The sequence below is a fragment of the Rattus rattus genome, chromosome 18 (assembly GCF_011064425.1).
Source record: "Rattus rattus isolate New Zealand chromosome 18, Rrattus_CSIRO_v1, whole genome shotgun sequence".
Taxonomy (NCBI): Eukaryota; Metazoa; Chordata; class Mammalia; order Rodentia; family Muridae; genus Rattus; species Rattus rattus.
In genome coordinates, this window is record NC_046171.1 from 6,235,485 (window position 1) to 6,253,442 (window position 17,958).

General features: G+C 50.4%; 1 protein-coding gene across 1 annotated transcript in view; it reads left to right on the forward strand.

Moving 5' to 3' along the window:
• Nudt3 (nudix hydrolase 3) overlaps window positions 1-17,958 on the forward strand; it is a 47,442-nt gene that overhangs the window by 11,908 nt on the left and 17,576 nt on the right. The window contains exon 2 of the mRNA XM_032888333.1: window positions 13,851-13,961. Coding sequence (XP_032744224.1) covers window positions 13,851-13,961 — 111 coding nt within the window. The remainder of the gene's footprint in view (window positions 1-13,850; window positions 13,962-17,958) is intronic.

A 17,958-nucleotide genomic window follows, 5' to 3' on the forward strand; every position in this document is an offset into this window, starting at 1 on the left:
AGGCGGGGACTCAGGAGAGGTTGGCTCTGTTGCTGGGACAGAACTGTCCAGAGTGCTGGGGACAAATGCTGGATAAGAGGTTGGGGGTGGTGGTGGGGGGCAGGAGGCTGTGACTGAAAGGAGAGTGAAGTCTGTTCTCCTGCATTGTAGGTCCTAGGTGGCTCATGGCTAGAAGGCTTCAGTTTCAGCTCTACCACTGAAGGGGAAATCCTCATTCTAACAACACAAGATAGATTTCACTGTGCTCTATGGAGAAAGGAAAGATTTACTGGTTCTGTACCCTTTACTTTGAAAGGGAGTTCTTTTTGGAGAGGGAGATCTGAGGTTAGACAGTCTTTAAATCTGTCAGCCTGGAGGTAGTGTTATGTGTGACCTATCCATCCACCTCCGTGACAGGAAACTAAAACCGAGAAGGCTCACTCTGTCTGTGGTGCTATTTCTGGTAAAACAACACACTTAAGGCAGGACATGCGTTTTCTTGGGCAAATCCACAAAAGACCGAACAGTAAAATGGAAAAGGCTTGAACAACTCCACGCCAGTGTTAACCACAGAGTGGGGGAGAGAGGCAGCCCCGCCACACAAGTGGGGCATGTACGGCTCTGACAGCCGAAGCTGCACTGATCCTGTATCCTAGCAGCAGTGGATGCTGTGGGCAGAGGCTTAGGCACTCGTCAGAAACAGCTATTTTGGGCAAGTCTCTAAATAGGGTTGAAGTCCACTTCTCCACTTACTGCCAGTTTTCCATTATTTCATGTTTGTTACAGCAAATTATTAGTTTTTGTTGTTTTTGTTTTGTTTTTTCTTTTTTAGATTTATTTATTTATTTATTTATTTATTTATTTATTTATTTATTATATGTAAGTACACTGTCGCTGTCTTCAGACACACCAGAAGAGGGCATCAGGTCTCATTACAGATGGTTGTGAGCCACTGTGTGGTTGCTGGGATTTGAACTCAGGACCTCTGTGAGAGCAGTCAATTTTATGTGTACGGGCGATTTGCCTACATGTATATCTGTGTACCCTATTTGTGCCTGGTACCTGGGAGGTCAGAAGAGGGTGACAGACCTTGGAGCTATAGTTGTAAACTGCTGTGAGCCACAGTGTGGGTGCCAGGAACCAAACCCAGGTCCTTTGCGAGCAGCCAGGGCTCTCAACTGCTGAGCCCTCTAATCCTGGTAAAACTATGCAGCCCTCGCTGGCCTAGAACTCATTATATAGAGTGGACTGGCTTTGAACTTACAGAGATCCTCCTGGAGTTCACCAGATGTGACTCGCTTGAGCTCCAAAATGCCTCCTGTGTGTGGCTTGTCCTTTGTGGCATTGCATGGTGCCCTGATCATCAGTCTCTAGGTAACATCCTGCATGCACAGGAAGACATCCCTTCCTCAGTTGTCAGGCTTGGTTTGACGTTGTGAGTGATGTATACGTGTTTTTGTGATGCTCACAACATAGCATAATCGTTTTTTCTAGTCTAAATTCTGTACGTGCGTTTATTGGCTTTGCTCATTAAGTGGGTAAAGGATGATTTACAGGGCTGGAGAGATGGCTCAGAGGTTAAGAGCGTTGGCTGCTTTTCCACAGGATCTGGGTTCAATTCCCAGCACCTACAGGCTCACAGCTGTCTATAACTCGTGCCCTCTTCTGGCTTCTAAGACAGACACACATGTAATACACAGACACATGTGTAATACACAGACACACCTGCAAGACACAGACACACATGCAATACAAGGACACACATGCAATACAAGGACACACATGCAATACAAGGACACATGTAATACACAGACACACATGTAATGCACAGACACATGCAATACACAGACACACATGCAATACATAGACACACATGCAATACACAGACACATGTGTGACACACATGTAATAAATACACAGACACACATGCAGTACACAGACACACATGTAATAAATACACAGACACACGTGTATATATAAAACGTTTAAGAAGGAAATCTGATTCCCTGTTCTCTGGAGTTTGCTCTGCTGACTTAGACTGAGTCCGAAGCATGACCGAGTGTAAGCTGCTCTGAGGGCGGTGAGCGCCAGCCTGCGCTGCAGAGTGAGGTGCTGCCTCTTAATCAATAAAGGAATAAATGAAAAATTTGAATAACTCCACATTCCTCTCTGCTGTTGGTAACATTTTTACATTACAAAATATAGTAGAGTTGCTAATCACAATGACTGTTTTTCCCATCTCGCAAAGTGTGCATTTGTAAAAAATTATGTGACAGTTAACAAATTATCTTTGAAAATTACTTTTATTTGGGCTGGAAATGGATCTCAGTCGGTAAAACGCTTGCCTATCTATCATGCACAACCCTGGGTTGGATCCTAGCACCTTGTAGTGCACACCTGTAATTCAGCACCGGGAGGTAGGAGCCGGAGGCGGGGAGGGGAGGGGGAGGGGGAGGGAGGAGCGGGAGGGCCCATAATCCAGGGCTCTGGCTTGAAAAATCATAAAGTTGCCGTTCTGTTTGCCATGTTAGACATGGGGGTGTGCCTCTAATCCCCATACTCGGGAGGCTGAGGCAACAGGATCATGAGTTCAAGGCCACCTGAGTGTGGGGGTTTGAAAAGGAAGGCACCCCCACCCCCCATAGACTCATGTGTTTGAATGCTTGACCCATAGGGAGTGGCAATATTAGGAGGTGTGGCCTTGTTGGAAAAAGTGTGTCACTGTGTGTATGGGGGGGTTGAGGTCTCCTATGGTCAAGCTACGCCTAGTGTGACACTCAGTCCCCTTCCGCTGCCTTCTATGTAGAACTCACAGCTCCTCCTATACCATGCCTGCCTGTACACTGCCATGCTCCTACCTTGATGATAATGGACTGAATCTTGAACCTGTAAGGCAGCCCCAATTAAATGTTGTCCTTATAAGACTTGCCTTGGTCATGGTGTCTCTTTACAGCAATGAAACCCTAAGACACCCTTGACACCCTTTCTCAGAAGAATTTATATCTATATCTATATATCTATATCTATATCTATATATCCAATAATAAGTGCCGTACAGTTTGCGCCTTTCCCCTAGTGCTGGAAAGAAGTCTTGTTCTCGTTGCATCCTTGTGCAGTGTGTGCTGAGAGAGCGCCTCAGACACCATCACCTACACACCAGTACTGAGGGGAGGCTGTCCTTAATGATTTCAGAGAGGACCTGGTATAGATTTTTCCCTGGTAGAAAATCAGTAACAATCTGGAGATTGTCCCTGTTTGGCCTCGGCACCTGCTGAAGATGGCAGACTTGTTTTTTAGAGTTTCACAGCAATCGGCTTTGTTCTTTGAGGACACAGACAAGTGCTTGTAGCCCGTCTCCTCAGTGTTGGGAAGTGAAGGAACCTAGCAGCGTATGCAGGCTTGGTATGTGTTCTAACACTGAACTATTAGGCGGGGTCATTAGTAGTCATTTAAAAATAGTGAGGCTGTGCTGGTGCACACCTTCAATCTCAGCACTCAGGAGGCAGAGGCAGAAAGATCTCTGGCTTGAAGGCCAGCCTGGTCTACAGAGCAGGTTCCAGGACAGAAAAAGAAGTAAACAATGTATTATTTGTATTTGTGTTTTGAGATCCATCTGCCTCTGCCTTCCGAGTGCTGTGCCTGGCTGTTCTGTTACATTTTTAAGCATCCATAGAGGCCAGAGACCAGGGAGTTGTGAGCTGCCCAGCGTGGAGCTCTTCAGCTGATGCATATCTTCTTGATCTCCCTCCTTTCCACAAAGCACCTCCTAGGCTTCCTTGTAATTGCAATGATTGCATGGCCCAGAACGTCTGTTCTCACCTATCTGTCTTCAGTGTTGAAAGCCTAGAGTCGCACAGACACTTTTCCAGTGTCCCATTAGCCCTGGAGGGGATGCAGGCATTGCATTGAGGACGGAGCATCAACCCTGTGCCGTCAGTACTCCATCACCTGTGTTGTCAGTACTCCATCACCTGTGCCGTCAGTACTTCATCACCTGTGCCGTCAGTACTCCATCACCTGTGTTGTCAGTACTCCATCACCTGTGATTTCTGCAGTCAGCGCTGCACTGTGGAAAGAAGCTTCTCTGGCCAGAGCTGACAGCAGTAGTACTCTCTGGTCATAAACAGTTCTCTAGAAGAGCCGATAAGCACATCTTGTCTCCCTTTAACGGAACAGCAGCAGTTTCCCCACTAGGGCTTGTGACCTCTCCATGTGGCCTTGACCAAGGTAACAGTACAGGTTTGCTGTACCCCTTGTGACCTCCCCGTGGGGCAGGCACTCAGACTCGTCCTTGGCTGTGCTTCCTCACCTCCCACTTGGGTTTGAGGCAGGGTCTCTCGCTGAGCATGTATACACCCTGGCCCGCCAGCTTCCAGGAGTTCTCCTGCTTGTTCCTCATTCACTGTTTAGCCGGCTGGGATTGCAGATGCCTGCTACCGTGCAGTCTTTAAAGATGCATTTATTTACTGCATGTAGGAGCGCTCTGTCTGCATGTACACCCGCAGGCCAGAAGAGGGCCTCAGAGCCCATGACAGATGGTTATGAGCCGCCATGTGGTTGCTGGGAATTGAACTCAGGACCTCTGGGAGAGCAGTCAGTGCTCTTAACCCCTGAGCCATCTCTTCAGCATCCATGTAACTTTTTAACTGTGGGTTCTGGGATTCTAAATTTTATTTTTCATGTTGATGTGGTCCATAGTTCATTCACGAAACTATCTCTGTAGCCTACTTTTTTTTTTTTTTTTTAAGACGAGGTCTCTCACTGGCCTGGAGTTCACCAATGAGGTAAGACTGGGTAGTCTGGGAGCCCCAGCGGTCTCCTCAGCTCTGAGATTACAAACACTGGCTGCTGTGCAGTTTTAATTTTTTTTAAGACAGCGTTTGCCTGCAGATATATCTGCGCACCACATGCATACCTGGCGCCTGTAGGGGCGGTTGGCCGTCACCCATAATCAGTTCTGGGATCTGGTGCCTGCTTTGACCCCATCGGGCTCCAGGTACACGCAGTGCACACTCGCCTACAGAGCAAAGAAGGCAGAGCTCTTCAGAGCTCCCCGCTCCTCCACAGAGTCAGGGGAAGGGGGGGAAGGAGAGAGAGAGAGAGAGAGAGAGAGAGAGAGAGAGAGAGAGAGAGAGAGAGATGAATGAATGAGAATGAGAATGAGAATGAATGCGCAAGAGCACTGACCGCCCACCACCGTGATTTCAGCTCCGGGGAATTCGATGCCTCCTTCTGGCCTCTGAGGATACATGTGCACAGAACTATCCCTTACTTAGAACACGTTTATATGTGTAAATAAAAATAATAAGAAACTGAAATGCACAGGAGGGAAACAGCTTGGTGAGCTTCAGTCAGAAACACTGAGAGTGAGTTGGCGGACTTTGCAGGGCTAAGGACAAGCAAGTGTGGTTGCTGGAAGAGAACAGGAGCTTAGGAAGTCCCATCAGGTTCAGCCATGACCACAGTGGTCTGCCGGGTGGGGTGGGGTGGGGGCACGCCCTCCTGATGGCAGCACCCTAGGCAGAAGCAGGCAGAGCTGGTTCCAGCCCAGCCTGGTCTGTAGAGCGAGGGTGGCACAGCGAAACCCTGGCTTGGAAAACAAAACAAATTCCTACAATCATTTGAAATGCGTTTGTCATCCAACTTCAGGTTTTCCAGTATTTCATGTATTGGACCAGGCATGGTGGTACACACCTTAAATCCCAGTGCTTGGGAGATGGGGTCTGGTGGTTTGTGAGTTTGGGTCCAGTCTGTCTGTATCTCAGATCCCAGGCCAGCCAGGGAATCCGTTTCCAGACATATTATACTGTTGTGGTTGTTGCCTGTGCACACGCATGGATATGTGTGCTGTGTGTGCCACAGTGCGCGCGCCGTCTCGTCCTTTCTTGTGCTGCCGGCTGCTTTGGTGAGGTCAGTTTTACTCTTTATCTTCCGTCGTGCTGTAGGGAGGCACCGCTGTGTCCTGCTTTCTATGTGGACTCCCGGGATCTGACTCAGTGAAGCTTTATCTGTCTTTCCCAGTTAGGCCATCACTAGCCCTCTCTTCCTTAGTTCCCGATGTGCAGTTGAAGTAGGTTGCAGGGTACTGTCCAGAGTCCTGGGCTCCGAGAGTGTGCCGGGAGCAGCAGTCGTTTCTGAAGGCTGTTGGCTGGATCAGTTTTCACCCGGACATGTAAAAGTTGTAAGTGTGCCATTACTAAAAATACACGCTGCTCAGACGACCTCTCCCGTGTATGTACCGAATGCATCTATTTTGAGACCCTGTTGCACTGCCAAGACACGCTAATCCCCCGCAGCTGCTGAGCATGCTCCTTACCCTTAGTGACAAGCCTGCTCCTTACCCTTAAGTGACAAGCCTGCTCCTTCTCCCCGGCCTAGCTGGCACACAGGGCACTTGTGGTTCAGTCCTGCAGGCGCTTGAGGAAATCTGCCCCCTTTCCCTTCCCTTTGGCTGTTGGACACCTTAGGGGTCTCTTCTGTGGCTGCCATCCTCTGGTGGAAGGGTTTAAGTGCCAGGAGGTGAGGAGAGTCACTAAGCAGGGCTGACGTGGGAAAGGACCCAGGTAACAGTAGCTGTGGCTGGCTTCAAACCCAGAGGGCTGCCTGCCTCTGCCTCCCCATTGCTGGGACTAAAGGCGTGCACCGCCACACCCTGCTAACGGTGAATCTTTATAGTAGTGGTGTGTGGTCCTGGAGGACTCTGGGAACTTAGTGAGCTCTGGTGAGTGTGGCCTCTCAGTTCACAGGCCTGACAGAAATAACTTCTGGGAGGGAAAGTTGACTTGATACGGATGGCTTCAGAGAGATTTCAGACTCTCACAGCAGGTGTGGCAGGGGCTGTCCGTGGTGAGGAGTGTTGCCCTCACACACTATGACCCCCGAAGCAGAGATATAGGGAATAGAAAGGTCAGAGCTCGACAGTCCTGTCCTGTGTGAGTTACTGCTAAAGCCAGGCCCCAGTTGGACCCTAAGGCCCACCCAGTCTTCAGTGGTTATACAGAGCCAGGGACTGAGTGAGAGCCTGTACAGGACGCTTCAGACTCAGGCTGTATTTTGTCCTTGTCCCCAAAGGCTCATCATAGCCCTCTTCATAACACCATGTGTTCAGTTCCTCCTGAACAGTCAGCCACAGGTCTCAACAGCTGCGAACTCTGTTCTGAAGGCCACACAGCTGGAAGATAGCCCAGTAGTAGAGCCTGTTCCCATCAAGGCCATGCACTTGATCCCGAGGGGTTGAGAATGTCTTCTGGGGCCCCAGGCAATATAAAAAAGAATGTGACAGACTTCCAGTGATGATGACAAAGTGAGCATTGCCAGTGTGAACCAGCAGCACGATTGTCACAGGAAGATTGGGCCTGGCAGAGCCACCCAGATCCTGTAGTTCAGGGTCTAGCATCTGGAGCGTGCGATGGCTGCCCCACCCCCTTGGCGTAGGCTTTGCAGTCTTTGTAGCCTGGACCTGCTTCACTTGGTGCCTGCAGCTCCCTTCCCTTGCAGCCGTCCGACATTCCTAGCATCCACAGTAGCCTAAGCTCTCCACTGTGGCCCCACAGTGTGTTACCCGGCCACAGTGTGAGCCTTTATTGCCTTCAGTCTTCAACCCTGCACGCCTGGGACGAGCACCATGGGGACAGTGTTGAGTTCCCTCAGCTGGAGATGTAGCTGGGCCCTTTGGGCTGGCTTCAGAGTCCTCTAAGAACCTATAGGATGACATTTTCCTAGGCCACCCCCTTCTATCAGTGTTTCCCTTTGACTCTCTCTGGTTGATTGATATAGGGTCTTAGCGTGTTAGCCCACGGCTGGTCTGGAACTTGCTGTGTTCTTCATGTTGCTTTCAAATTTGAAACCAGCTTGCTTCAGCCTCGGGAGCACTAGACTTACAGGCGTGCACCACTCTGAAACCGATTTGTATTTTATACTCTGGGCCTGCATTGGGAGTTCCCACCTTTTAAACATTTCCTGTTGACCCAGACAACATGCAGGGAGGCTTGCTTCATGTAGAGCTTTAAATGTTTGCTCCCAAAATGCATTTCACAGCTCCCTGATACTCTTTCTGTTTCGCATCCAGGTATAAGGCTGTAAGCCCCAAGCAAGGCCAACGCCATAGATCTATAGACTGAGTATACTGTCTGGAATCTCCTCTGATACATGAATTAGCCCCCCCACCCCCTTTAGGCTGTGGTAGAGTGGTGTTGAAACAGGATTTTCCGTAGCCCAGGTCAGGCTGGCTTCCAGCTCCCTGTGTAGCTGAGGATGACCATGAGCACGATCCTCCTGCCTCTACAACCCCCCCATGCTGAGATAATGAGCCTTTTTTATTTTTATTTTTGTTCTCAGACTTTTTTTCTCAGGTGTTGGTAACCAAATTAGCATTGCACGATGTCTTAGGATTTTCCTGCTGTGAGCAGACGCCATGACCAAGGCAACTCTTATTTAATTGGGGTTGGCTTATTGGGTCAGAGATTCAGTCCATTGTCATCAAGGCAGGAGCATGGCAGCATCCAAGCAGGTACTGTGCAGGAGGAGCTGAGAGTTCTACATCCTCATCTGAAGGCTGCTAGAAGGTAACTAGATCTAGGGTGTAATAGCCCACGCCCACTGTGGCACACCTACTGCCACTACCTCCAAATAGTGCTGTCCTGGGCCAAGCATATGCAAACCATGACACATGTACAGTGGGCACACCTTGTCAGCTGAGCCTATTACCACCCCATCACTTTCACAATTCAGCCGCTGGGATGGTTTGCATAAGCTCGTCCCAGGGAGTGGCACTATTAGAAGCTGTGGCCTTGTTGAAGGAAGTGTGTCACTGTAGAGGTGGGCTTTAAGACCCTCCTCCTAGCTGCCTGGAAGCCAGTCTGCTCCTTTGTTTCCTTTGGATGAAGATGTAGAACTCTCAGTTCCTCCTGCACCATGCCTGCCTGGATGCTGCCATGCTCCCTCCTTGATGATAATGGACTGAACCTCTGACCCTGTAAACCAGCCCCAATTAAATGTTGTCCTTATAAGACTTGCTTTGGTCATGGTGTCTGCTCACAGCAGTAAAAGTCTAACTGAGACAGCCTCATATTTTAAGGAATTGAAAAAATCTCAGATTCTTTGTCACACAGTAGCATGAGATTGTCCAGCTGAGTTCACACTGAGGCCTGAGAACCAGTGTGGTCAGGTTTGGTGCTGTATCCCAGGCTCCTGGGACCAGTTTTCTGTATTCGTCTCCTTTGCACTGCTGTGACCACAGACTTGGCAGAAACACCGCACAGCTGGGAATGGCATTGCCACTCAAAGCTTCCTAAGGACTTCAGTCCACGCGGGGAAGGACGGACAGACGAATGGGTAGAACACGTGGTGGCAAATACTCTTCACAGTACTGCAGACTACAGCTGAGCGTGCGGGCCAGACTCGAGTAGGCGGATCCCTCACGGGCAGGCCCACACAAGCGTTCTGGGAGCTAGAACTTACTGGAAGCTCTGCTGTTGTGAAAGGAGTGCCACAGCAGGGCCAAGTGCAGTGGGAGCATGGCCTGGAGACACTCCAGGGCCAAGCCATGTAGGGAGGCTGAGCAAGACGGCCACCATAGGCCTTTCTGCAGTTGGTGTGACTACTAGGAGGGGCCAGGAGGTGTGGCCTTGTTGGAAGAGTTCACCACTGGGGGTGAGCTTCGAGGCTCAGCAGGCCCATGCCATTCCGAGGTAGTGTTAAGTGTCTGTTTCTGTCTGCGTCTCTGTGTCTCTGTTTCTGCCTGTCTGTGTCTCTGTCTGTGTGTCTCTATGTGTGTCTGTCTTTCTTGTTTGGTCGGTCGGTCTGTCTGTCTGTCTGTCTCTGGAATTGTGAGCCTCAAATTGAATGTTTTCTTTTATAAGTTACCTTGATCATGGTATCTCTTCCCAGCAATAGAAAACTAAGACACTGTGCTGCAGAGTAAGCTCTGTACTGTGGTGAGAACGAGTCGGGGGACTGTGGAGCCCGCTAGTGTATTCCCCCGTGGGAAGTGGGTGGTGTAAAGGTGCTGCTTGGTGGTAACAGCAGAAGGCTGGAGGCGCCCAAGGTCCACAAGGCCCAGGGTGTGACTCAGGGATGGGTGCTTATCCAGCTCACGTGCAGTCTTGGACTCCAACACCAAACCCAAACAGAAAACACTCAAGTGCAAGTGAAGTGAATTATGATAGGAGCCTATTAATAAAGTCTTCAGAGCACCGCTATTCTTCCAGAGGTCCTGGGTTCAAATCCCAGAACCCATGTGGTAACTTCTAAGTGCTCTGATGCTTCCCCTCTTAAATTTTATCTTTTTTCTATGGGAGGAGGTGTTTTGCCTGCCGGTGTGCATGCGGTGCCCACAGAAGCTAGAAGAGAGCTTGGATCTCCTGGAACTGGAGTTACAGATGGTTTGTGAGCTGCCGTGTGGATGCTGGGAACTGAACCCTCTGTCCTCTGTGAGGTGCACAGAAAGAACAGGGCCCTTTATTGCTGAGCCATCTCTCCAGCCAAACTGATGCCCCTTTTGGACTGTGCAGACGCTGGGTACCAGTGATACACACACACGTCTAGGCTAAGTGCTAAGCACTCAGCACATGGTGATCAGGACAAGTATTCAGCGGTCAAGACCTATTGATGTCTGGAGTTTGCTTTGAACTGTTCCCTAGTGTGGCTTTAGGAGGTCAGGTGACACTGGGAAGCCTTAACAGTCATCGAGGCAGGGGAGGGGCAGTTCACGTGAATATTCACTTTGGTGTTGGTCATCTGTTCAGAGGAGTCCTGTATCAAATGAGGACAAAACGTATGGTTGAGGCAGCTCACACAGTGTAGTGACAAGAGAGGCAGGAAGCCTTAGGCCACTGCACATCAGCATGGCCTTCTGACAAGAGTGACAGTTGTCACTAGAGAGATGCCTCCTTGTGAAAAGGCCCCTGCTGCCAAGCCCACCCACCCAGGTTGATTCCTGAGACCCACATTGTAGAAGGAAAGAAATGACTCCTCCATGTTGTCCTCTGACCTGTACATGGACACAGGTGTGTGGAGGCGCACACCCCCCACCCTGCATGCACACGTGCACACGCACACATGCACACGCATACAGAATAAAATGAAGTAGCCTTGCCTGACGCACTGAGTCCACAGAAGTGCACTGCTGGACATGGAATTGGGTGCGTGTGTCACTGCATGCCGTTCTCTGTGAGAGCGGTCGGTGCTCCAGCCCCTGCTGTCGCAGCCTTGAGAAGGTCATCTGAGGCAGAGCTCTGAGTTTGGAGTTCAGCTTACGTGGTCTTTATCTTCACACTCTGTTGTTGACGTGCTGTCTTAAGAATTTGATATATCTTGCTCCTCATTATAGAGACTTCTGTTTCCGTCCCAGGGCTTCATCGGTTCGGCAACTAACTATATTTAGGTTACTAGTCCATTTTGAGTTGATTTTTGTATTTTATCTGAGGAGTCCAGTGAGAACTTGTATTTTGATGATGAGTTTTATGGCCTGTCCGTGTTATATTTCAGTATCCTTTAGTATAGAGAGAGGAAGGGTATGGTTTCAGTGTGACAGTTCCTCGTAGGCATGTGGCTCGCAGTGGCCCAGCTGCTGGGGTCTGTCTGGAAGGCTGTGAACCGGAAGGTCATGGGCCTAACTGGAGTCACTGGGATTACATTGTCTCTGCTTCTGACCCACAGAGATGTGAACTTGGTGATTTGTTTCCACTGGCGTGGGACCACACAGTTCCTTGCCATGATGAACAGTTCCTTCAATCTATAGCCAAGAAGCACAAAAGCCCCACTGACGTTCCTAAGTTGCTTCTTCACCGCCGGTGGCAAGGAAAGCAACCTTGCACAGCAGCTAATGCTCGCACAGGCCGTGTGGTGTTTGCATGACCACAGTGGTGTCATACTGCTCAAAGCAGAACACAGTTCCAAATGGCACCTCGTCAGTATGGGAGGGTAGTTTGGGCTCTGCATATGAACTTGCGGAGCCGTCTGGACCCACACAGGACAGGTTTTATGGATCAGTAGCAGGAGACTGTCATGACAGGGAAAGGAGATTCAAGGATGACAGTGAAATTTCCAAGAAGCCCCAGGTGTGGAAGGGACATGAGATGGCAGGAAGGTCAGTGGCTTCTGTGAGGGCCAGAGAGGCAGGAGCAAGTTCAGCAGCAAAGATGGGTGGGAGGGGGTGCTCATGGGGAATGGTTCGGAATAGCGCAGGAGGCTCAGCCCTCCCCAGAAAAAGGCCTGTGGGAAACACTCAGCCGTCCTCTAGCCCTGAAAGTTAGCAGCCCATGCGCACCCTCACCTGGAGTCCCCCAGAGAGCTGTGGTGGAGGAACTGGAGAAAGTGTGCACTTCAGTCTCCGCCGTCACCAGCTGGTTAAGTCCAAAGTAGTAGAATTATAATCTATGTGTGTGTCCGTGTGGGTATACACATGTGCATGTGTTTTTAACTGATGTGTGTGTCCGTGTGGGTATACACATGTGCATGTGTTTTTAACTGATGTGTGTGTCCGTGTGGGTATACACATGTACATTTTTTTTTTTTTTATTAACTTGAGTATTTCTTATATACATTTGAGTGTTATTCCTTTCCGGTTTCCGGGCAAACATCCCCCCCCCCCCCCTTCTTTATGGGTGTTCCCTCCCCATCCTCCCCCTTGCTGCCCACCCCCAACAATCACATTCACTGGGGGTTCAGTCTTAGCAGGACCCAGGGCTTCCCCTTCCACTGGTGCTCTTACTAGGATATTCATTGCTACCTATGAGGTCAGAGTCCAGGGTCAGTCCATGTATAGTCTTTAGGTAGTGGCTTAGTCCCTGGAAGCTCTGGTTGCTTGGCATTGTTGTACATATGGGGTCTCAGTGCATGTGTTTTTAACTGATGTGTGTGTCCGTGTGGGTATTCACACATGCGTGTGTAGCCTGCTGAGTCCAGAGGAAAGTGTTGATCGCCCTGGAGATGGACTTACCCAGTGTGTGTGCTGGCGAGCAGACTTGGGTTCTCTGAGAGAACTGCAGGCACACTTAATTGTTGAGCCACCTCTAGCCAGGCCTTTCGTCTTTTTTGCATTTTGTCTTTTTTCCTTTTGTTTGTTTTGAGACAGTGTCTCTATATGTAGCCCTGACTGTCTTGAAATTCACGGTGTCATCTTCCCATTTCTTAATCAACTTTCTAAGTTAAATTTCAGCTGAACATGATGGACACACATGTAATCTTAGCACACGGGAAGTGGGAGTCAGGCGGGCCAGACTGACTACAGCATGAGACTCTTATAGTATACATTAAAACAGAATTCTGGGGCTGGAGAGATGGCTCGGTAGTTAAGATCACTGGCTGCTCTTCCTCAGGACCCCGGTTTAATTCCTAGCACAGGAGGCAGCTGTAATTCCAGCTCTAGGGACTCCAGCGCCCCCTTCTGGCCTCCATGCACACAATGAACTTGAGTAGTGGAAGGATTTCCGCCCAGAGGGAGCTCAGCTCCGGAGTGTACTGGGGCTGGACACTTGTGTGGCCTGTGGCAGTGTCCATAGCTTATGGCGTCCGTCTGTTCACCTGGTGGCCTCACTCCTGGTCGTCTTGCAGCTTTTCCAGGCTTCTTGGCCCCACCTGTTTTATGTGTGTTCTGAGGGATTTAGGAAAAAGGAGAGGATGGAGGAGAAGGTGAGAAGACAGACAGCTGAGTGGAGGGGAGTGCAAAGGCCACCGCCCTTGGTTGTTCCCAGAAGACGCCATTGGCATGTCCTGGGCGGAGCGCCTACTGTTCTTAGCACCGGGCGCTGCCTCGTAAAGTTATTTGTAGCTGTAAGCGAGAGCCAGGTCCTAGTTACTGTGGTGCTTGTTCTGTTGGACTGACTTGAGTATCTTCTTGAATGTGACCTCCCTGTGACCTCTGACTTCAGGTGCTGCTCGTGAGCAGTAGCCGCCATCCAGACCGATGGATTGTTCCTGGAGGAGGCATGGAGCCTGAGGAGGAGCCAAGTGTGGCAGCGGTCCGGGAAGTGTGTGAGGAGGTACGTGCTGACAGCCTGTCCTGCAGGTGCTACTGTCGTGTCTCCGCCCAGAGTGCTGTCCTTGTGACCCCAGAAAGACAGCATTTAATGGTCACCACAGCCTCACGGCTTCAGTGCTGTGACACAACAGGGTTTGTCCCCATTTTCTGCAGGAGGAGGGCTGTCAATAGTGACGGTGTCTAGTGACACCTGTCAGGCTTTTGTGACTTCTTGTGGCTCTTCTCCAGCATCACCTCTGGTACTTGTCATAGATCAAATGTCAGTGCTAAGAGGAGGCAGCTGCTTGGTGACGCTCATTCTCTGTGACATGGAGGAGGGCGAGGCCGTGGCTCCTGTGCCTGTCGCCGTGGCTAGTGATACAGTGCTGGTTATGATATTGAGAGCTGATAGTATTTCAGTCATAGTGTGTACAACATATGTGGGCCGGTTTCCTTGACCGCCTCCCTAAATGTGCCAGGATAATCCAGAGTCAAATCGTGAGTCCTTAGTTCCCTTGGTGTGAGAACTCACAGCCCAGGAGGGCTGGGGAGTGGCTTAGTTGAACAGTGTTTTCCTAGCATGCATAAGGCCCACGTTCAGGCTCCTAGAATTCTCCCTTCTGCACAGAGAGCTCACGGTCTAAGGGGGAGTGAAAGCCCAGAGGAAGGAGGAAGAGCAGTTGCTCTGCGGCCTACGGCGGCCCCGTGCTCAGCTCTTCCAGTGCGACCTCACTGAGGACGTGTGCAGAACGCAGCTGCGGCTGCTCTTGTCCCCATGAACTTCCTTGGCACACAGAGTATTTCTTTTCAAATGTATTTGCTTGTTCTAGTGGGAGCTAAGCCTGGTTCTGTAGACATAGGAAGTGGCATTTGGGGCACTTAGGGGCTAGGGAATCCACGTTAGTGGTCAGGTTCTAACGTGTGCAAGGGGCAGCTCTCGGTGCCACCAAAACCACACGGAAGGTTCTTGGCTAGGCTGTGGCTCCGTTTGTAGAGTGGTGACCTGGCATTCCTGAGTGTGACCCCAGCACTGTATGAACCGGGATCGGGGTACAGACCTCTCATTCCAGCTCTAAGGCGGAGGCAGGAGGAGCAGAGTGAAGTCGAGGCAGCCAGAGCTACACGGGCCTCTGTGCCAAGCAGCCCCAGAGACCGCCCGCCCGCCAGCCCGCCCGCCCGCCCGCCATTTCTGTCGGTCGGGCTCTCGCTGCAGCCCCGTGAGAGTCTCTTACCCAGAGTACTCTTGAGACTCAGTCCCTGTTGCCCTCGCTGTAGGGGACCAAGACTCGTGTGGGCGGTGGCCGTGCTCCCCTCAGCCTCCCTTGTTGTCCTGCTGTCCTTTGCCTGTCTCCTATGGGAGCAGCCTGACCCTCACTGTCCCATCCTCACCCTCTGCAGGTGCGGGTTCTGCACGTTTGCCTCAGGTGTCCTCACATGGAGGAGAGATCTGTGCTCAGAGCAGCTTCTGCCAGAGGGGACTGCCCGGCTCACACGGCCTGTCTGAGTAGCTTGGCTTTCAGACCCTCTTCAGAGTTGCAGCTCGATTAGTGTCTCGTGTCCATAGCCCCAGCACTGGGGGTAGAGGCAGGGGGATTGCTATAAGTGGTTTCAGGCTAGCTTGGTTTACATAGTGAATTGAGTTCCAAGACAGGTTCCATATCGAGACCCTGTCTCGAAATAAACCAGCACCTTTAATCATGTCACTCGGGAGACAAGGCAGGCAGCCTCTCTCCACCTCACATATAAACAAAGGAAGCAAAAAATAAGAGAACGGTCAGGAAGAGGTCTTTGTGTTTGTTTGTTTCTGAGACAGGGTTTCTTTTTCTAACAGCCCTGGCTGGCCTGGAACTTGCTTTGTGTACAGGACTGGCCTTGAACTAAGAGATCTGCCTGCTTCTGCCTCCCAAGTGCTGGGATCCAAGGTCTGTGTCACCACTTGGCTATAAGACCTTTATTTAGGGTTTGTCTGATTAGAGATTTACTTATATTTTAGTTTAACATGCTTTCTCTATGGATGTGAATGAGTAACTGGATGGGATGCTCGCCTGTGGTCCTAGCACGTGGGAGGCGGAGGCAGGAGGCAGTAGACTCTGGCCTGAGATGCTCTGTAACAAGACAAACCCCTGACAATCTGTGATTCTAGTCAGTCAGTCTCTGACGCAGGAGTAGCCATAGAGGATACAAGGCATGGTCAGCATATGGGTCTGGCTGTGCGACTGCGACTCCCCTTTGTTGACGGTTAGACACGGTCGTCTCAGCTTCTAGATGGAGGTGCGCTCAGAGGGCTCTGCTCTGGAAGGGCACCTCCGCTCCCATCCTAGTCCCCTTGGGGTGAGGGACAGGAAGGCCAGAGAGTGCTTCTCCAGACTCTGCATTGGATGCAGCTAAGTTTCCTTTGGGAAAGCAAGGCTCTGGTGTAAACCCCTGCATAGACTACCTTAGCCACAGGACAGAAGCCAAGGGGCTTCCAGGGGAGCTTTGGACCCTCTGTGTGCAGGCAGTGGCACTGTGACTTTGTACTTTGCCCTCTTTGGGCACTAGGCACACACACACACACACACACACACACACACACACACACACACACACACACACACACAGAGGCAAGGCATTCATATTCAGACTCATGTATATTTGCTGTGTTTTGCCGTTTCCCAAATGTTGGGATTAAAGGCATAGACCACTGTGCCCAGCTTAAAAATATTTTTTTGTCTTTCTTCCTTCCTTCCTGACAAGGTCTGCTCTATTATGTAGCCCTGCTGTCCTGGGATTTCTATGTAGACCAGACTGGCCTCAAACCTGTGGACACCCACGAGCCTCTGCTCTCCAGGGTCTGAGATTGAAGGAGTGTGTTACCACACCCAACAAATTAGTTTTTCCACTTCATTTTTTATATGCATTAGTGTTTTGCCTGCTGTATGACTGTGTGAGGGCATTGTTTCCCCTGGAGTTGGACTTGCAGACAGTTGTGAGGGGTCATGTGGGTGCTGGGATTTGAGCTGGGTCCTTTGGAAGAGCAGCCAGTGTTCTTAACTAGCTAAGCCATTTCTTCAGCCCCAACGATTTTAATTAAAAAGCTGGTATCGTGCCCTTATCAGATTAGCTGAGGTTTAAAAGCACATTCTGCTGATGCTGGAGAAGGTGGTACAGAGTCCTCACTGAGGAGAGAACTTGCCGCACAAGCTCGAGGGCCTGAGTTCTGTCCCCAGCCCCCATGTGAGAGGGCCAGGCATGGGCAGACGCCTGTAACCTTCTCAGTGGGGACTTTGTGAGAGACCCTATCTCAAGAAATGGATTGAAAGCGGCTGAGGAGAACACTGGTTGATGGTCCCTGGACACACACACACACACACACACACACACACACACACACTGGCACACCTGCTTTTTGCTGGCTCTTGCCACACATTGATGCCGTGGTGGCTTCCTCCTGCTGCCAGCTTGCTGTCTAGAACTCACTGCTCTCTGGATTTCCAGCTTAGTCACTGAATTTTATGGAAGTTTGTGACTGCAGCTGAGTGTGCACACTTTCCCAACATTACCGTGTAGTGTCCAGTTCAAACATGCATCTGTTATAGTATTTTTTTTTTTTCGGAGCTGGGGACTGAACCCAGGGCCTTGCAATTGCTAGGCAAGCGCTCTACCACTGAGCTAAATCCCCAACCCAGTATTTAATTTTTAAAGGTTTATTGTTTGTGTATGTAAGTAAATACCATGTGTATGCAGTTGCTTGTGTAGGCCAGAAGAGGGCGCTGGATCCCCTGGAGCTAGTGTTACAGGCGATTGGGAGCGGGTTGTCTAGTATGTGTGCTAAGATTTGAACTCAGGACCTCTGGAAGCGCAGCAAGTGCTTTTAACTGCTGAGCCATCTCTCCAGCCCCAGTGTTTGTAGACAGGCTCTCACTTGTAGCCCTGGCTAGCCCATAGCATCTTTGGTAGATCAGGCTGGCACTGAACTCAGAGATCTGCCTGCCTCTGCCTCATGATTGCTGGGATTAAAGATGTGCTCTACCACACAC